This window comes from Streptopelia decaocto (genome assembly GCF_964273445.1).
Source record: "Streptopelia decaocto genome assembly, chromosome: 9".
Classification (NCBI taxonomy): Eukaryota; Metazoa; Chordata; class Aves; order Columbiformes; family Columbidae; genus Streptopelia; species Streptopelia decaocto.
This window is the reverse complement of record NC_138664.1, coordinates 10,578,326-10,593,929: the sequence shown is the minus strand read 5'-3', so window position 1 is coordinate 10,593,929 and position 15,604 is coordinate 10,578,326. Positions and strand designations below refer to the sequence as shown.

At 47.7% G+C, this 15,604-nt stretch overlaps 1 protein-coding gene across 1 annotated transcript in view; it reads left to right on the top strand.

Moving 5' to 3' along the window:
- Positions 1–10,120, top strand: part of IGDCC3 (immunoglobulin superfamily DCC subclass member 3) — a gene marked incomplete at both ends in the record, with an annotated part of 102,527 nt that extends 92,407 nt beyond the window's left edge. Inside the window, 7 exons of the mRNA XM_082061020.1 lie at positions 895–1,142; positions 1,522–1,686; positions 6,796–6,984; positions 7,437–7,541; positions 8,390–8,528; positions 9,029–9,236; positions 9,956–10,120. Coding sequence (XP_081917146.1) covers positions 895–1,142; positions 1,522–1,686; positions 6,796–6,984; positions 7,437–7,541; positions 8,390–8,528; positions 9,029–9,236; positions 9,956–10,120 — 1,219 coding nt within the window. The remainder of the gene's footprint in view (positions 1–894; positions 1,143–1,521; positions 1,687–6,795; positions 6,985–7,436; positions 7,542–8,389; positions 8,529–9,028; positions 9,237–9,955) is intronic.
- Between the last annotated feature and the right edge of the window lie 5,484 nt (positions 10,121–15,604).

Here is a 15,604-nt window from a genome sequence, read left to right as displayed (position 1 = left end):
TTCCTTCTGCAAAATCACCAACCCACAGCTTCCTGGAAGCTTTCTGTGGAAACAGAAGCATGGGGGATGCTGTCAGAGCCAGCATGGGGACCATGTCATAGAAAAATAGAAGAGTTTGGGTTGGAAGGGACTTTCACAGCTCATCCAGTCCGGGCCCTGCCATGAGCAGGGACATCTTCATCAGGTGGTAAGAGACAACAGGGGCACCCTGTATCCTTCATCAAAAACAGCACCTGCAAAAAAAAGGTGGTTGTGATTGCAGGAGATTCCTTTCTAGAAGGGAACAGAAGGCTCAATATGCAGGCCTGACCCACTTCTGAGGGAAGTGCTGCCTTGCCTGGGGTCAGGATTAAAGGCATAAAAACCATACTGCTCTGCTTAAAGCCATTTAGGGACATGGTTTAGTGCTAGAGTTAGGTTTTAGTTGGACTCGATGATCCTGAGGGTTTCTTCCAACCAAAATGATTCTATTCTTATGTTCTATGGGGCATCCACCATGTCTCTGGGCAACCTGGGCCGGGCTCTCACCACACTCAGTGGAAAACATTTCTTCCTCATGTCCAGCCTGAATCTCCCTCCTTTAGTTTAAAACCATCACCCCTTGTCCTATCACAACAGGCCCTGCTAAAAAGTCTTTCCTCATCTTTATTATCAGCCCCTTTTAAGTATGGAAAGGCCACAGTAAGGTCTCCCCAGAGGTTCTCATCTCCAGCTGAACACCCCAACTCTCTCAGCCTGTCTTCCCAGCAGAGCTGTTCTAACCTCGGATCATTTCTGTGGCTCCTCTGGCCCCTCTCCTACATCTCCATGTCTTTCCTGTACGTGGCTGGAGGGGAGGGATGTCTGCTGGTGAGCACTTGGTGAAATGCTTGTCCCTCTCGTGTCCCCATGCAGCACGCTGTCCATCTACGGGATCAACCAGGCGGATGAAGCCATCTACCAGTGCATCGCCGAGAACAGCGCCGGCTCCACGCAAGCCAGCGCTCGCCTCACGGTCCTGTGGGCCGATGGGCTGCCTGGCCCTCCGCAGAGCGTGAAGGCTGAGACGGTCTCTGCAACCACCATCCAGGTGTCTTGGAAAGAACCTCTGCAGAACACCAAGGAGATCATTGGCTACGTGCTGCACATTCGGAAAGCCGCAGGTACAGTCCTCTACCTGCTGCCCGGAGCATCCCCACCCTTCCCATAATTTAGCAACGTGGCCCTGGAGGTAAACCAGGTCTGCATGACAGTAGGCAGTGCTGCCACCCATGTTCTCCAACATCTCCATGTCTCTGAAGGACAAAGATGAGGCAGTAATGCTGCTGTAAATACCAAAAGGGTGGGGAGGGTGAAGCTGCGTAGTCAGATCTTGCTGCCCATTTTGGTCTCTGCAAAGTGCACAGAAACGTAAGGAGAAAATGATGTGGGCAGATTTGTATCCACAGGAGGGACCAAAATTACCACTTGCAACATCGGCTTAGTCTCTTCACCTCTTGCAAAGCCTAACGCCACTCTGTTCTCTCTCTCTTTGCACTTCAGATCCCGTAGAGATGGAGTATCAGGAGGCTGTTAGCAAGAGCACCTTCCAGCAGCTAGTGACTGATTTAGAGCCCTCCACCAGCTATAGCTTTTACATAAAGGCTTACACCTCCCGGGGTGCCAGCAAAGCCTCAGAAGTCACCGTGGTGAGCACGCTGGGAGAAGGTAAGGAACACTTTGCGCTTGGACCATCATCAGATGCTGAAACCCGCCGTGTGTAGCAGCAGCACCAGTCACCCTGATACCCACCCCGGAGAGCTTTGGCATGTAGCCTGTGGTGTTGATGCTTCTTGTTCCCACTCCTCCTCATGCTCTGGGATCTTGTAAAACCCTTGTATCGTTAGATGGGGGTGGACTGATTGCTTTAAGTGCAGAATCACCTCAGGCGTAGCTGATGTTGTGTTGGGGTGGGGTGTGAGTCTGGCTGGTCTCATGCATCACAGCTGCTCTGGACTTTTCCTAAACCACTCACTAAATGCAGATTCCCCGCTCAGGCAGCTCTGGTACTCACAGCTCTGACTTGGTAGGTACAATATTTTTCTGAATTTGAATTTTTTTCTGTTTTACCGTGGGGAAATCACACTGGAGCTGAGTTGTCCTGACCTACAGGTCCCTGCCTTGGAGCAGCCTTCTGGCTCAGTGGGAAGTCAGGGTGATCTCCAACGCTTTTTTCCCTGACTTGGCCTCACGGATGTGGCCACCAGTTAGCTTCTCCAGTAAGAAAGGGGGTGCTCTAATGACCCTTGGACACAGGCACCAGGCAGAAACCCCAGCCCCAGTGTGATCTCTCAGCTGGCATTTTAGGAACATTTTCCTAGAGACTCGGACCTCTCCAGCACCTCTGAATACTGGCTTGTCTCACATACTGATACTCATTTCTTAGGAGCATTGCATTGTTCTCATGAACACTCAGAAATTATGAATTTGCAGCAGAGAGGACCTTTGGTGTGAGGATGTTATTTAGGATCAAATGAAAGAGTGTGTTGGCTCTAGGTGGGGGATCCATTTCTCATTCCTTTTTCAGCTTTTGCAGATGTTTACTACAGCATTTAAGCCACAACGGCAATAAATCCTCGACCTGCTGGGTTGTTACCCTGTGAGTTTATTTTCCTTGGTACTGTGCAGGGAACCGGTCACCCTTGGAGTTTGTTTTTCCTTCCAATTTAGAGACAGAAGGATGGACTGAGGCCCAACTTGAAACTCCTTGACCCAATGCTCTGAGTTCAGCTACTGGAGCCAGAAGCCAGCCATGCTTCACAGAGCTTGGTGTTTCTGCAGAAGTCTGGGTCAGGCTAGAGAGGACTTTTTATCATTATTACCTTCAATCATGACAGAAATAGTTAGGTATCTGGTAATGGGATCATAAATTTCCCAGCTCTCTGAAGTTTCAAGGCATCCTTGTCCTGCTCTGCTATCCTTTAAAAAAGGTTTGTCCTGTGTAACGAAGCTGCAGCAATTAGCTCCCTGTTCAGGATGGACAAACTGGCCTGGTTGAGAACCCTCAACCCCAGCTTGTGTTTATCTTGTAAGAAGATAAAAAGATATTTAAAAGCCACAGTTCTGGCTTGATTTGTTTGTTTTGCTTCACTCGGGTGCCTGTTGCCTTCTGCTCCCAGGGGAGAGAGCAGGTCAGAGAGGATCCAGTGGCTTTTGTCACCAAATCAAGGTTTCACTACAGATTTGCTTCATCTCACGGCCAAGCCATTTCACCCTGTGCCTTCTCAGAGGAGCCACAGAAATGATCCAAGGCTGGAGCAGCAGTGCTGGGAGGACAGGCTGAGAGAGTTGGGGTGTTCAGCCTGGAGAAGCTCTGGGGAGACCTTATTATGGCCTTTCCATACTTAAAAGGGGCCAATAAGAAAGATGGGGACATACTTTTTAGCAGGGCCTGTTGTGATAGGACAAGGGTCGATGGTTTTAAACTAAAGGAGGGGTGATTCAGGCTGGACATGAGGGTGGTGAGAGCCTGTCCCAGGTTGCCCAGAGAGGTGGTGGATGAACCATTCCTGGAGACATCCCAGGCCAGGCTGGACGGGGCTCTGAGCAACCTGAGCTGGTGGAGATGTCCCTGCTCATGGCAGGGGTGGCACTGGGGGAGCTGGGAAGGCCCTTCAACCCAAACTCTTCTATGGTTCTGTGATTCCCAAGGTGCACAAGAGTGCTGGGGTTCCCCTGGGCTTGGGCAGCCCCTGGATCTCTTGCTAAGAGCCTTGGAAAGGGATGGGATTTTCCCAACATGCCGTGTCTTGGCATTGTCATCCCAGCTCAGCATGACGTGCATGAGAAGTGCACAGAAATGTGTGTGAAGCCCCGTGGTGGCTGGACCCTCCGTGTCACCACGTTGCCATGTCCTGCCTTGCATGGAAAGGACACGGTGGGTGAATCTGCCAGCTGGAAACTGGTCTAAGTTATGCTGGTATTGTCTGGAGCCATAGTAGGGTGAAGGTCCTGAGGAGCAAGGCTCCTTTCCGAGTGGGGAGCTCAGCTTCTTAGGGCCAGGAGTCTGCTGAGAATGCAGATGATGGTCCTTGTGGGTCCCTTCCAACTCAGGACATTCTCTGATTCTCTAGTTTTGGGGCTGTCCTGTGCAGGGACAGAAGTTGGACTCGATGATCCTTCTGGGTCCCTTCCAACTCAGGACATTCTATGATTTTATGAATGCATTTGTCTGAAGCCTCCAATACTTTGTGGAAGTGCGGATGGAAAGGTGAAGGGAAGATGCAGTAGAGAAACCTCCCAAGTGAACTTCATCCTCCATAAACCTCTCTTGCTAGAAATGTCCTCCTGTCACCTCCCTACTCGTCTCCTTTATGCTGTTTCACAAATGCCATGGTATTTTAAATCTCAAACTCTCTCTGCTTCATTAAGCAGCACACACTCCTTGTTCTTGTCTTTTAATGCTTTTTAGGATTTTCTCCAGGACTTTTTGACATTTCTCTAGGATGAAGACTGTTCCTTTAGTCATCTTCGGCTAAGGACGCCTTCAAGAAGAAAGTTGAAATGACCTGGGGAAAATTCCAAACAGCACAGAAGAGGAAAACAAGTATCCCAGTCCTTAGCATGAGGGAGATGCCTTACTTATAGTAGATCTGTATTATGCCTTATATATACTTCTGTGAAGCACATATGCACTGCTGTGTGTACATATTTTTAAACATACACACAGATATACTCCATTTGTATACACTTATTTGTGTAATAGCATTATAAACAGCACATGCATTCTGTGAGTGCATACATATAATCAATATTATGCATATATATATATATACTCAAAGTTTGAATAAATACTATATATTCCATGCTTTGAAGGAGAGAGATTCTTGTGGTTTTTGTTAAATGTAAGGCTCTGCAGCCCTAAAATAAAGCCAACTTCACAAATCAGGATGGCCCACATCAGTGTTTCTTTGTCCATGGGATAATGTGATTTCCCTTTCTGTGGCGTTTTCACCCCTGATGCTTGAAGCAAGAGTCCAACTTCTCAGAGTGTTGATCTAGACAATCTCTAGTTTTGCCCCAGAGAGAACTGGGAAAATTAGAAATTAAAAAAAGAGTATTTAATTGGATTGCAAAAAATACGCATCCTTGGGAAGAATTATATGTTCTGGTATAAATAGAAATTGCTCTGTGTTTTGCACCCAGAAGTTGCTTAGTGTGGCCTTCCCGTTGGTGAAATGCACATCAGAATAAATCCTAGCAAGATGAAAGTACTTCAAGCCTTTTTTTTTTTTTTCCCATTGGCAGCACTCGGGCAGGATGGGATCTCGTTATCCTGCCCCGGGACAGCTGAGTCCTTCCTCCTGAATCCCCATGGAGATTCTCACCAGTCAGCAGGGCTTTGCTCCTCTTACTGTGTATGTTTGGTGGGCTTCAGGCAAAGCCCCTGGAACCTGCAGGAGAGCATCACTTTGGGAAGGGACAGGGTTGCCCAGACCGTCCTGCTCACCAGGAGATATGTTTTTCCTTTCCCTAAATCTCCTTGGGAGAAAACTGGAGCTCTCCATGCCTGTGAAAAGGCAAACAGTTGTGCTATGGGGTTTTACCTTTGCTGTTAGGTGGAGGAAATGCCCTTTTTAGCTTGTCAGTCTTAGATTGATGTGGCCACATTTCACTATCGCTCAGTAAATGGTTGTGCTGAGCTCCCTGCCAAAGGACACCATCAAGGCCGGGTGTGCACGGCTCATCCTTTAGAGACCCTTTGGGGAAAAAAAAAGACAAAAAGCAGCGTCGGTCCAAGGCAAGCCCAGGAATCTTTATATTTGGGAACTTCTGAGCTTGTAATCACGTGGGATTGGAAAAATAGCTCTGTCGTAAAGCCTGGAGGCTGTTGAAGAAGCAGGGCTGTTGTTCTGCTCAGTGCTTTTGCTGCAGGGTTTAGCTGAGCTTGTAGAGCAGCACCCAAAGACCCTTCTCTCCCCCGGTGCCGGGGAGTTTTGTGGAATGAGGTGAAAAAAATAACCAGTGAAATGTCCTGCTGTGACACATCTCTGTCCTGGTGCTGTCAGAAGAGGAGAAGGAAGGAGATTTTGGGGGAAATGTGGTCCTGTGTGCCCCAGCGCTGTGCAGGGACAAGGCGTGTGTAGAATTAACTTCTGGAAACCCCAGATATCTGCATCAGAAGAAAACTGGCTTTGGTTTGCAAGTCTTTGCCTCTCAGCCCAGGCTGATGGGGCAGGATGGGGCCTGAGAATGAGGGCAGAGTTTGGGGGCATTGGTTGGAGCAATAAGTGTCCTGGTGGATGAAGATGCCCAAATTCTCTTCTAAATCCCCAGCACAGAGCCACAAACCTCCCTCCTAATGGGAAGAACAAGCTCCCGCACACCCTGCAAGCCAGCGCAGGTACCTAGCAGGCTTTTAAGAGAGATGTCTCCAGCTCCATCCATTCTGGTTCCTTCCTCCTTAGGGGATTAATCACTCTGAAAGGTCCTCGCTACCCTCAGGGCGAGGGCAGAAAAGTGGAATTTGGGAATGCATTGCCAAAGTCACTGCATTCTTGCCCTGACCTGAGGGGGCTGAGCATCAGATTGCAACTGGAATGTGAAAGTAGCCTCTTACCTTGCTGAACTGAACAGAGGAAACCCTTAGAAACTCATTACAGCTCCCAGAAGAAGTTCAAAGCTGTTTAAACCAGTATCTGCTCTGATCTGATTTTTTTCTCAGTCTCTCCTAGCATGTTCTTTGGTGCAGTCACCACAGGGAACGGCTCCTGGGGAATTTTTTATCACACAGAGTCAAAAAGCATGTGCAACCCACTGTCTTTCTCTCTGTTGCAGTCCCAGCCATACCATCCCTCTTTATTAAAGTCATTAACAGCACCACCATCCAGGCTACGTGGGAACCCTCCATCAAGCTGGGCCAGCACGAAGGCTTCAAGCTGTATTACCGCAAGGTCCACCTCTCCCAGTACACGGGTCCGGTGCTGCTGCCCAGCAACGTCACGGCATATAACATTACCCACTTGGGTGAGTACAGTGACAGCTTGAAGGCCTCAAATTGTGCCAGGGGAGGTTTAGATCAGATATTGGGAAAAACTTATTCATAGAAAGGGCTGTCACGCATTGGAACAGGCTGCCCAGGGCAGTGGTGGAGTCACCATCCCTGGAGGGGTTGAACAGATGTGGAGATGAGGTTCTTAGAGACACGGTTTAATGATACAGTAAGTTAATGGTTGGACTTGATGATCTTGAGGGTCTCTTCCAACCAAAATGATTCTATGATTCTATGACGGGTTGCATGGCTACTAAACAGAAGATGCTGCAGCTCTGCCCTGAGTTTTTGGAGCGCTTTCCCAGTTCCTGTTTGCAGCATCTTGTGTGCATTTGGCAAGATGTGCGTTTTCTAAATAAGCATAACTCGGGGAGAAAACACTAACGATTAAACCTGAAGTACCTTTCTTGTGTCTCCATCAAAACAGATGCGTCAGTGGTGTATGAAGTCAAGCTCCTCGCCTATAACCAGCATGGGGATGGAAATTCAACTGTCCGCTTTGTGTCCTTGAGGGAAACTGTGGAGAGGACAGGTGAGATGGGACATTGGTGGTTTGTGAAAAGCATTTTGCAGGAGCGTGGTGAGACCAGACACATTCCCCAGACATCTGGGGCTCTACCCCGCATCTCATCTTCAGCCACTCATTTATTTTCAGCATCACAAATGATGAAGCAAAACTCCGCAGGGATGGGACCACCTGGTGCTGGTCAGGGTGGTTTCCTTGCCACATGGCTTGCACCATCCCCATGTATAAGCTAAGAGCTGCTGTCCTCAAGCAAGATGTGATGCACCGATTATCTCTGCTCTCCTGGAGCTCTCTTGGATATTTTGACCTTCCCTGGTGCTGGGAAGAGAGGACACGTGGCTTTGGAAAGAGGGGCTGCAAGGCATGAGCACTGCGTTACATGGCAGAAAAGGGGAAATCTCTAGAGGGAATCTCTAACTGATCACACCTTTCATATTCATCTATGTGTAAGAAAACATCTTGCTGATCTTGGAAGCCTTTTAAGCCTTCCAGTGGGAATATCTTCCAGAGACAGTTATTACTGCTCTGTCTATGTTGGAGTAAATATTAATCTCGTTGACATCTGCTTACTCAGTGCTTTCCATCAGCTACCAGCCTGCTCTGGTAGCTGCCTCTCACCTCAGACACAGGGGTTTGTAAAAATTAGCATCAGACTTGTTTTTATTCATTAATAGCATCTTGCTGGGGTACCAGGAGCAGGGGAGCTGCTTTGGTGACCCACCCAGGCCCCCATGCTGCTATCCTCTTCCCCTGCTTATGGCCCAGGGTCCCGCTTTTGCTCTGGGCCCCCCAAAAGCTGGAGGACCAAGAGGCAAAGAGCACCACTGACCCCCTCTCCTCTTTTTTTCTGGCAGTGCTGAATCCCCCTTGCGACTGCATGAAGGACGAGCAGAACAATAAGACCTCCACGACCGGCATCATCATTGGGATCCACATCGGTGTCACATGCATCATATTCTGTGTCCTCTTCCTCATGTTTGGGTACAGAGGAAGGTAGGGCTTGCTTGCTAAGGATAGTGGTCCCTAGTGCCGTGTGGGTGTCCCCGCAGGGGTCTTGCACCCCCAGTGTGATCATAGAATCAAGGAATGGTTTGGGGTGAAAGGCACCTTAAAGATCATCTAGTGGCAACCCCCCTGCCATGAGCAGGGACATCTTCAAACAGATCAGGTTGCTCAGAGCCACATCCACCTGGCCTTGAACACTTCCAGGGATAGGGCATCCACAGCTTCTCTGGGCAGCCTGTGCCAGGGCCTCACCACCTCGTGGGGGAGAATTTCTTCCTTATATCTAAACACCTTTGTGATAATGGACTGTTTCCCACACAGATCTCAGGGGATACATCCTGTGGCATGGAATTGCACAGGTGGTGTCTATATGACTTTATAAGAGGGATTTAAGGAGCGAAGGAACATAGCACAGGGATAACACAGACTCAGGATTGGGGGAGACACTGGCTTTGCTCACCTTCAGGCCCTGCCTCTTTATTTTTCAGGCTGCTGATGTGCAAAAACGTGCAGGAACAGCTCTCAACCCCACAGATCCCCAGGAGCCAGCGGAGCGCCACGGGCCTCGTCCTGAACGGAGCCGCTCGCAGGGACAGGGATGAGCGGGACTTGAATGGAAAGCAGTTGGATATGAACGAGCTGGAGAGGTTATTCCCAACATCCTCATCCCAGGAGCAGCAGGATAAGGGAATGACGGTAAGTCCAGCAGCACACAACGGGATCACACCCAGGGAATGCAGGTGCAGTGGCGTGTCTGAGAGCATCAGTGATCCACCATTGTCACTGTGTTATCATAGAATCATGGAGTAGGTTGGGTTGGGAGGAACCTTCTCAGCTTCCCCAGTGCCACCCCTGCCATGAGCAGGGACATCTTCACCAGCTCAGGTTGCTCAGAGCCCCGTCCAGCCTGGCCTGGGATGTCTCCAGGGATGGGGCATCCACCACCTCTCTGGGCACCCTGGGACAGGCTCTCACCAGCCGCATTGTAAAAAATTTCTTCCTCATGTCCAGCCTGAATCTCCTCTCCTTTAGTTTAAAACTGTCATCCCTTGTCCTGTTGCAACAGGACCTGCTAAAAAGTTTGTCCTCATATTTCTTATCAGCCTCTTTTAAGTACAGAAGTACTTAAGTCCGCACTAAGGTCTCCCCAGAGCTTCTCATCTCCAGCTGAACACCCCAACTCTCTCAGCCTGTCCTCCCAGCAGAGCTGTTCCAGCCTCGGATCATTCCTGTGGCTCCTCTGGCCCCTCTCCAGCAGGTCCATGTGAGTCCTGTGCTGAGGAACCAGAGCTGGACCAGCACTGCAGGGGGTCTCACAGAGCAGAGGGACAGAGTCACCTCCTGACCTGCTGCCCACGCTCCTGCTGCAGCCCAAGATGCGACTGACCTTCTGCATTGTCCCTTTCTCTTGCCAGGTGTCTCACAGCCCCCCAGCCGCCCACAACGACACCCAGATATCCACCCTCCCTCTGGATGAGTTCAGCATCATCGAGGAGCAGCCAGACCCCCTCCCAAAACCCCCCAACGGCGGCAGCCCCCCAGCTCCGGCTCCCGACCATGGTCCCGCCAATGAAGGATAAAACTGCCAAGACTCGAACCCTCTTGTAGGAGTTACCAGAAACCAAACCCGCGGCTGGTGATGTCTTTACAACGAGTCGTCAATCTCAGGTCAATTGAAGATTTCTACAGTCTGATTGTTATTTTTTTGTTTTGCTTTATTTTTTTATATATATATATATATATATATAAAAATATATATATGTGTATACAGCCTTTTGGAAACTCTTGTGAAGTTTATCTTTCTGACCTCTCTGGGGCCTCTCGGTGTTCTCTCCGGTGATGGCTTTATCAAGACTGGTCATGATGCATTTTCCCTGCAGCTGCTACGTAAAAGACTCCTTGGCAGAGTTTTTGGCAAACTCTCCCATCTCTGACAGACTGGGAATACTCTGGAGCCTCCTCTTGGCATCCCAGACTTTTTCCTGATCAGCAGCTTTAGGACTACTTTTTTGGATCTATTTTTTATTTCCAGAAGACTGGATTCAGAGAAATCCTTCTAACTTGACTCCAAAAATTGAGGCCTGGGAAGGCCACCTCTCCATGGATTTGATGATTTTGTACACTTTCGCTATTTCTCAGGATAATTTTTTTGCTGATGGACTCAAAATAATATGAAAAAAAAAGTAAAAAAAAAAAGTGTGTGTGTCAAAGGATGCCTGCCTGAGGGCTACTGAAAGACTTGGACAGACAACCCGAGTGAACTCAGAACCTACCTCAACCGGAATGAATGTCTTCTGGGAAGCAGAAATACCTGCGTCTTCCTTCGTCTTCAACAAAAAAAAACAAGTAGCATAGCACTTGGTCAGTACAAGCTTGGTCCTACCTCAGCAGTCACGCTCGGTACCTGCTGCCTCGGTGGTTTTCTTGTCATCGTTCCCATGTAAAGCACTTCCAAACCTTGAAAGCAATGTTCTACCTCAAGAGCGTGTGTGTTTGTGTGTGTGTGTCCTCTCCTCTCCCCAATTCCTGCCTCTCCCACTCAGCCCCACACCAAGAAAGATGCTTCACTGGTGTTATGAGCTTTACTTTTAGGCATGGAGCAGGGCTCCGGTGGGATCTTTGTGTGGTGGAGATTCGTATCGTGGTTTTTCGTTTTACTTTAAAGACTGTTGAGGCCACCGCAGCCACACAGCTCGGTGCCCTGTGGCTCGCTGGCACTGTTGCTCTTGCAGGGCCAAATTTGGCTGCCGTGGTCCATCCTGAGTGTATTGAGGGTCCATCTCCCCAAGGCTGATTCCCCATGGGATGATTCATGGCATGCATGGACACAAGCAGCATCATGCACCCCTGGGAGGTGGGAACCTGATCATCACCATCTTGTTCATTCCAAGCTCACCCGGCCATCAGGAGCACCTACAAGGAAACCCTGATATGGCACTTCCCAAACCCCTGGAGATGCTGCTGAGCTGCTTCCAGCTCCTCCAGCATGTTTCCAGTAAGCAAGGGCTCATCCCAGCATGGGCTGAGCTGAGAAGGGCTCATTTCCCTGGGAGGAATGAGGCAAGGAGGGTTCCCAGGTGGGAACACCAGAGGATGCCCTTCCCCATGCCCAGGGTGGGCAGAGGAGCTCCCGACACCAAAGAGAGGGTTCATGCATGATCCTCACCCTCCAGGGACCACCACCAATGTGCCACCATGGTTTTTGGGTTGTCCTTGTGAGTCAGTGTGTGACCAGCATCGTCCATGGGGACATGGACATTGGCCAGCTGGTGCTGGAGGGCAGCAGCCCTTTCCCCGTCATGTGGGTTGGTTAAAACTGGGTGAATGTGAAGGTTTGAACTCTTTGTGTAGGTGGTGGTAAGTCAAACGTCACCGTGTTCAGAAGGAAAAGTGAAAGGAAATGAGTTTAATAAAAAAAAAAAAAAAAAAAAAAGGTATTTTTTTTAATGGTACCAGTGGAAGAGTCCCTTGTGTCAGAAATATCCTCGTCACCTTCCTGTTTGGCAACAGGACGCTACTGATAATGGTGTAAATAATACAATATACGGGACGATAAGGCAAACGTCTCTCCCCCTGTGGGGTGTCCTGGTGTGGGGCTGGCGAGTGGGACTTGGTCCTTCCCAACCTCATCACCCAGCTTGGCCCAGATGTAACAGCATCGACCTTGAGAGCAAGGAGCTCTTGAAGCTTGGCGTTCGTCAAATGCTGTCCCATTAAAACTCCTCCTCCTGCAAACATTTTACAGGACAGAAAAGATGTGAAGCATTACATTTATGCATTAAATCCCCAAATAGCCTCTTCCCACCCCACCAAAGAGACTAAATGGGCTGTCAGACCAATATCAAAGAAATCCCAGTCTCCTCTTGCCATCCCACTCCAGCCCAGCTTTTTATTTTATTTTGTGTGTGTGTGTGTAATGCCGACGTTCACATTGAATAAGTACTGTTGCCAAAGTGAACACAGAATTTAGACTAGCTTTCAGCTCAGACTCCTGGAGCTGTGAACATGCTATTAATTTAATATCATATTATTGTGATATTGTAATAGTAACAAGTATTTGTCACTTCTTCCTTTTATTAAAGGGAAATGCTGTGCCATTTGACTAGTTGAAATATGATAGTATCTCCAGAATAGAGCTTTTTCTTTTTTTTGGTTTTTTTTTTTTTTTTTATTATGCAGAAATGTGATGGCTTAAACCAATGCAGATTATGTTTTGGTTTGAGATGGTTAAAATGGATGTAAATCTTTAAAGACTATTTTTTAGATGTTTAGCTTTTCCTCTTTTTTGGGGTTTCTTTTCCGCTCTTGTCAATCTGTACTCTTGGTACCTGTCGCAGACAGTTGCGGCAGGTCAGTCCCTGAAGGGATGAGGTGGAAATTTGGAGACCCAGCAGGGGAACGTGGTCTTCCCTGAATTATCCAAGCCTCCCAAGTCCACAAAATTGGGCAAAAAAAAACCCTCTCAAAACGACACATTCTGGCTTTGTGCCTGTGGAGTATCTCTAGCTGCCACTTAGCTGGAGAAGCGACATGTAACAGCCTCTCTTGCCTGAGCCGGGCTGGGGCAAAGCTGCGCCGACCAAATATTTGGGAAAAACATCACCTGGTGTATGTCTGGCCTTTAATCTGTAAAAAAAGAAGGAAAAAAGAACAACAAAAAAAAAACCCCAAACAACCCAGCTTGTGTTTGGTTTCAGTGTGGAGCACAGTTTCAAATCTGTTCTTGGTTCATCCACAGTGCTGCCCCATGTTTGAGGGAAACCGCCAGGTTTTTATTCTGTGCTTGAGGCGTAGTTGTACTTGAGTAGACATGTTGTACTTAAGTAGACATGTTGTACTTGGGTAGACACATTGTACTTGAGTAGACATGTACTTAAGTAGACACGTTGTACTTGGGTAGACACATTGTACTTGAGTAGACATGTACTTTAGTAGACATGTTGTACTTGGGTAGACACATTGTACTTGGGTAGATGTGTTGTACTCAGGTAGACACGTGCTTGAGTAGACATGTTGTACTTGGGTAGAAATGTTGTGCTTGGGCAGACGTGTTGTACTTGGATAAACACATTGTACTTGGATAAACACATTGTACTTGGATAAACATGTTGTACTTAAGTAGACATGTTGTACTTGGGTAGACGTAGGACTGGAGTGTGCTGCCAGTGGTTTGGATGCGGTTTCACAGGTGTCAAAAATGCTCATCCATGGTCTTCCATGAGCACATACCCTTTTCACGGAATCAGAGGCTTCTTCAAAGGGATCTTCAGGCTTTGTCCAGGCTGTTGGTTGAGCAGGAACATCGTTGCTCTGGGAATGCGTCCCTGTGCCCCTGGCATTCCCTTCACCTCAATAATTCATTTACACACCGCAAGCATTTAAGCAACAGCTTACCACATTTCTTTCGTTTTCTTTCCCCTCTTTTCTTGATGGGAGGAGTCAGAGAGTTTTATCCAGAGATGAAAGTGCTGGATAATGGGCAGGTGTTTGATCCAGCACAAGCCACTGGCAACCGTCCACATTTGGGGTAGAAATCTCATCCTCTAGTATTTTTTTTCCAAGGAAATAACTCCACAAATTCAACTCACTGCCTTTTCTGGGCAGATCCAAAAAAACCCCGCCCAAACAACAGCAACCCTCTTACTTTTCTGGTGATGGTGAGATGAAATTACAGCAAGGAATAAACTATCCAAAAACTGATATTTTTTTGTTGTTTTTTGGTAACCCATAATGGGCACAACCTCTTCTTGGAGCTCTCACGTTTACCAGAGATGGCTGCTACCTCAGGGATAGTATCCACATTGTCTTTAGTTGAACAGGGAATAGTTTTATGCTGTGACAGGGTATTTTCCTGCTGTTGGATTCAGGTATTTATTTGTCTGCCATATCTTTCTTCTTCCTTGTTTTGTAAAGACGCTGAAATATTTTTAAGTGCTGGACCAGTCTGGGAATTTTAAAGCTTCCACCCAAGATTATACCAAGGGACTGTACATTTTTAAGTTGGCGATAATAGAGGAAAGAAGCTACAAAGTGTTGTCACTTCTGGATGGTGAAGGGATGATTTATTTTTTTTGCTGCCCATGGAGGTATTTCTCCAAGAAAACCATCCCATGGCATTTCGGGGGACTCAGTGCTGTGTCTGAGCCCTCTCTGAGCTGACTGACAGCACTTAAGTCTGGGAAGTTCGTTAAAAAAAAAGAGGAAATTAAAAGCTTATGAAAATAAACAGTGGCAGCATGGGGGGGGAGCTACTTACTGACTTCATCTGTGCAAACAGTACTTGGAAATCTATCCCTCCCTGTGAAGGCAGAGTAAAGATCCTATCAAGCAACTTGATGCCTGCTCATTTATTTTCTTCACCTGTCAAATTAAAAAGAAAAAAGAAAAGGGAAAGATGCTTGGGCTGGAGCTGCGGGCAGGGAGATGGTTTTGTGTGAAGTACCAGCATCCCCAGCACCAAAACACTGGAAATCGGTGAAATGGCTCCAGTTTTATTCCGAGACCAGAGTCTGAGCTTCAGCATCTTGTACAAAGAAGGGACGGGGCCGGTGCAAAGCCCAGCGAGTTGGGGAAAAGCAGAATTTCACGGGGCTTTGGATCAGGGTCTTACTTACAAAGCAAAGAGGGATTTTCCTTTGATCGTATTTCCATCATTTAAACTTGCAATGTCTTTGTGTTTATAATAAAAGACAATGCTAAACCTTTGTCCCAGTCCTCTTTGGGAATCAACCGTTAAGAGTAATATTAAAAACCCAAATTACAAAGCACTTTTCTACTGTTTATTTTCTACCTTTCTTACTTTGAACTGTCTTGATATTTGAAATCCCACTGATCCTACGATTGTTAGCTCTGTATAAAAAAAAAAAAAAGATAATAAAATAAAATGCAGGTTTTTTTGTAGTTTGCTCTGTTTAGATTTTAGCCTGTGGCTACTTGTACAAGAATAATAAAGCTAGAATAAATGAGCTTGAGTGGCTCAGCCTGAGTGGTGGTTTCTTCATGGTCGGTGGTAGCGTGGGGACCACATGGTGGCTCCAGGCACTGTCACTTTACGGGTGGGGTGG